General features: G+C 47.5%; 1 protein-coding gene across 1 annotated transcript; it reads left to right on the top strand.

Annotated features, from left to right (window-relative positions):
• The first annotated feature begins 2,424 nt into the window (after positions 1-2,424).
• LOC107158209 (E3 ubiquitin-protein ligase TRAIP-like) lies at positions 2,425-3,958 on the top strand. Its single transcript, XM_048813885.1, has one exon. The coding sequence runs from the start codon at positions 2,530-2,532 to the stop codon at positions 3,940-3,942; it is 1,413 nt and encodes a 470-aa protein (XP_048669842.1). The 5' UTR covers positions 2,425-2,529; the 3' UTR covers positions 3,943-3,958.
• The last annotated feature ends 472 nt before the right edge of the window (positions 3,959-4,430 follow it).

The following is a 4,430-nucleotide window of genomic DNA, read 5'->3' as shown; positions in this document are numbered from 1 at the left end:
GAGGCAATAATGATTCAATCACCTTGTACTAGGTTAATGCTTTACAAACAAGAAAGCAGGAGACAGTCCTCCACCCTGGCATGGTGGTGCATGCCTGTAATCCCACTGGCTCTGGAGGCTCAGGCTGGAGGATCCTGACTTCAAAGCTGCCTCAGCAATTTAGTGGAACCCTAACCAACTCAGCAAAATCCTGTCTCTGAAAAGTTTTAAAAAGGACTGGGGATGTGGCTCAGTAGTTAAGGGCTCCTGGGTTCAATCCCTGGTACCAAAAAAAAAAAAAAAAGGAAGGGAGCTCTCCAGAATTCTGAATGCCCTCGGACCACAGAGGTGGTGGTGCACCAGCAGAACTGCCTTTTTCCATCCACAAAATATGTGTGTGTGTGTGTGTATGTGTGTGTCTATATTTTTTTCTCCCAGGGCTTTGTGTGTGCCAGGCAAGCACTCTGCCACTGAGCCAAATTTCCAACCCCCATAAAAAAATTTTACTGTTGATCTACGCTGGGTTGGACAAAAGGGAAATCCTAGATTTGTCCACATTTTCTTTCCAGGCACTTCAGAGCACTAAAGTATCCTAATCAAATCCTCTTTAGTCATTACATTTACCACCCCCAATTATAGATCCAAAACCTTCAGCTCTACTTCTTGCTCTGATCCTGGTGAAGCCAGATTTAAAGATAGGTAGTTAGTGTAGTTAGATAAATCAGGTCTAATATCAAGTATGATAAAGAAAACAGAGACCTTTACCGAGAATGGAGTCCAGGAAACCAGAACACCACCTGGAGAAATTGAAATGTTAATGTCCCCAAGGCTGGAACGAGCTCTAAAGAACTGTTAATGAAGTAGCTCCCAGCAAATGGGGAGGTGCTAATCAAACCACCCCAGGCCCTTCCTGCCAAGATTACTCCCACACCCCTATCAGTCCACCTGACTTCAGGATAGAGGGAAACAAAGGATAGGAATGTGAGAGGACTAAAGGAAGACCTTAGATATAAAAAAGGGAAGACCTCCTCTTTCCATGGATTCTACCTTTCTGGTCCCCTTCTTCCTCGGGGAGAAGTCTTTTCTGCTGTCCTTTGATAAAGCCTTCCACTTTCCACTCTACACTTGCCTTGGCGTGCTTCTCTGGTGTTAGATTTCAGCGTTTGGGGAAGCAAGGACTAGTCACTGGTAAACAGCGGTAACACTGGGATGCAAAATGTTAGTCAGCCTGCACTTCATTTCAAAGACAGTGGTAACATTTTGGGAAGGCATCAAGGGAATCCTAAGGTATTAGAAGATGATAGAATATGGTAGCCTTAAACGTCGATGACAGGATTCTTAAACATGAAATGATGGAGAGAAATGGTTGTGGCCATAAGGCATAGATGTTTTAGTTCTCTAAAAATATTTGTCTCCAGTCTCCTTTAAAAAAGTACTTTCCCACAATTGCCAAGATTCTTAAATATACTGTTAATATATTCAGTCCCTTAAGCTGGGTGCAATGTGCATACTGTAGCCCCAATGACACAGGAGACTAAAGCAGGTGAATTGCAAATTTGAGACCAGTCTCAGAAATGCAGGGGTACCCTGGGGCTGGGATTGTAGCTCATTGGTAGAGTTAGAGCTCTTGTCTAGCATGTGCGAGCCAGGCACTGTGTTCAATCTTCAGCACCACATAACAATAAATAAACAAAATAAATGTATTGTGTCCAACTACTTCTAAAAAATAAATATTTAAAAATTAAAAAAAAAAAAATTTATTTTTTAGTTTTCGGGGACACAACAACATCTTTGTTTGTATGTGGTGCTGAGGATGGAACCCGGGCAGCATGCATGCCAGGCGAGCCCGCTACCGCTTGAGCCACATCCCCTGCCCCATAAAAAATAAATATTTAAAATATTTAAAAAAGTGATTAGTTGGGCCATACATATACATCTTTCCAAGATCACCCATAATCTTAGGCTGAGAAGGTGGGGCATTTTTTTGGTCTGGGAACTATAAGCTGCCAGTGCGCGTTCTATAAGCGGAACTACAAGAGGTCCAGCACTGCCCAGAACCCCGGGGACCCATGGGGACCACGGTTCCATCCCCTTGTGGCTGCAGTCTTGACTTTCCCTGAATACTGAAAGAAGAGACAGCCCAGGCCCGGTCATTTCGCGCCAGCTTGGTACCACAACACCCAGCTTTGCTTGGAAGAAGGATTATCTCTCAGCGTCGCTGCATTCCGCCCCAATCAAAGGCAGTGCCCTTTGTCTCAGGGGTTGGTGGAGGCTTCTAAAAATCGCTTAAGAGCCACCCCGCTCAGTCCCAAGACTCTCTATGGCCGAGGGCCGCTAAGCCTCATCAATGGTCCCGCCCCACCGAGAGTTAATCCATTCAGAGCAAACCATTCAAGCTCCTTTCCCGGTTTGGTGTCGTCATTTCCGGTTTATTCCCGGAAGTCCTGCCGTGGAGCCAAATTTGAAGCAAGGCGAGACCCTGGGGCGCGGCCACGAAGTTGGGCCTGTTGCAGTTTCCTTGGCTACCTGGGCCGCTTGAGTCCAGCCATCATGCCTCTCCGTGCCCTGTGCACTATCTGCTCGGACTTCTTCGACCACTCCCGCGACGTGGCGGCCATCCACTGTGGACACACCTTCCACCTTCAGTGCCTAATTCAGTGGTTTGAGACAGCACCAAGTCGGACTTGCCCACAATGCCGAATCCAGGTTGGCAAAAGAACCATTATCAATAAGCTCTTCTTTGACCTTGCCCAGGAGGAGGAGAGTGTCTTGGATGCAGAATTCTTAAAGAATGAACTGGATAATATCAGAGCCCAGCTTTCCCAGAAAGAAAGAGAGAAACGGGACAGCCAAGTTATTATCGACACTTTGCGAGACACTCTGGAAGAGCGCAACACCACTGTGGAATCTCTGCAAAAGGCCTTAGGCAAGGCTGAGATGCTATGCTCTACACTCAAAAAGCAGATGAAATTCTTGGAGCAGCAACAAGATGAGACTAAACAAGCACAGGAGGAAGCCCGCCGACTCAGGAGCAAGATGAAGACCATGGAGCAGATTGAGATCCTACTCCAGAGTCAGCGGCCTGAGGTGGAGGAAATGATTCGAGACATGGGTGTGGGACAATCAGCGGTGGAGCAACTGGCTGTGTATTGTGTGTCTCTCAAGAAAGAGTATGAGAATCTAAAAGAGGCCCGGAAGGCCTCGGGGGAGTTGGCTAACAAGCTGAGGAAGGACTTGGTCTCCTCCAAAAGCAAGTTGCAGACAGTCTACTCTGAATTGGATCAGGCCAAGTTGGAGCTGAGAGTGGCCCAAAAGGACTTACAGAATGCTGAAAAGGAAATCACGAGCCTGAAAAAGAAGCTAATGATGTTGCAGGAAACCTTGAACCTGCCACCAGTGGCCAGTGAGACTGTCAACCGCCTGGTTTTAGAGAGCCCAGCTCCTGTGGAGATGCTGGACCTGAAGCTCCACCGGCCATCATTCAGTGATGATGTTGACCTCGATGCTTCCTTCAATGTGGATACCCCCCAAACCCAGCCCTCCAACTCCCAGCATGGCCACTCCAAAAGGCTGTGCCTTGAGAAGGCACACTCTCCTGTTCAGGACATTCTCAAGAAGATGCCCAGAGGTCCCAAGCAGAAGTCCCAGCTCTCTTTGGGTGCCCAGCACTGTGCAAGAGAGCCAGATGAGGACCTGGCTGGTGCCTTCCCTGTCTTTATCCGGAATGCTGTTCTGGGACAGAAACAGCCAAAGAGGGCCATAGCAGAGTCCTGTCGCAGCCCAGATGTGGTAAGAACAGGTTTTGATGGCCTTGGAGGCCGGACAAAATTCATACAGTCTACTAACACAGCCATGATTCACCCATTACCTGTTAAGCCCAAGACGAAGGCTAAGCAGAGAGTAAGGGTGAGGACTATAAACCCTTCCTCCCAGGCCATGTTGGATACCTTCCTGTGGCAATGAGAACAGTGAATCTGAGCAGTGGCCAGACATGCCTCCAACTAGAAGATTGGCCAGCAGTGTTTGGAGGAATGGCTCCTCTTCCAGGACGAGCCCTGAGAGCAAAGGCAGAAAAGCAGATGAATGGTAGAGTAACAGAGATTGTGCACTTCCTTTGTCCACCTTGCCCTGTTCTGTCACATAGAGCTGACACTACCAGCTTACCGTTTCCATCAGCAAGTGCCTGCTCCTGGTTGCACAATCTAATGTGGCCAGGTTCTTTCTGATCCTGGAAACCAGGATCACTTGTTGACTGTATGCATAAAAGTGCTTGAGATTTTCTCAGCCTGAGTCTGAGCTTCTGCCTGCCTTCCTCACTGCTGGGCATGGCCTGGTCCAAGCACAGTGTGGGGTAGGGAATGGGGAATGATGGAGTGGGGAGGACAGGGAAAGATTTCCATGTAAAATAAAAAATAATTTTTTTTTTTCTGGCAAAAAAAAAAAAAAGAGAG

Source organism: Marmota marmota, unplaced genomic scaffold, assembly GCF_001458135.2.
Source record: "Marmota marmota marmota unplaced genomic scaffold, marMar, whole genome shotgun sequence".
Lineage (NCBI taxonomy): Eukaryota > Metazoa > Chordata > Mammalia > Rodentia > Sciuridae > Marmota > Marmota marmota.
The sequence above is the reverse complement of the archived record's forward strand: the minus strand, read 5'-3'. Positions and strand labels throughout refer to the sequence as shown.

What these genes read in the sequence shown, in the direction of transcription:
- LOC107158209 (XM_048813885.1), top strand. Translation starts at nt 2,530, where the DNA reads ATGCCTCTCCGTGCCCTGTGCACTATCTGCTCGGACTTCTTCGACCAC.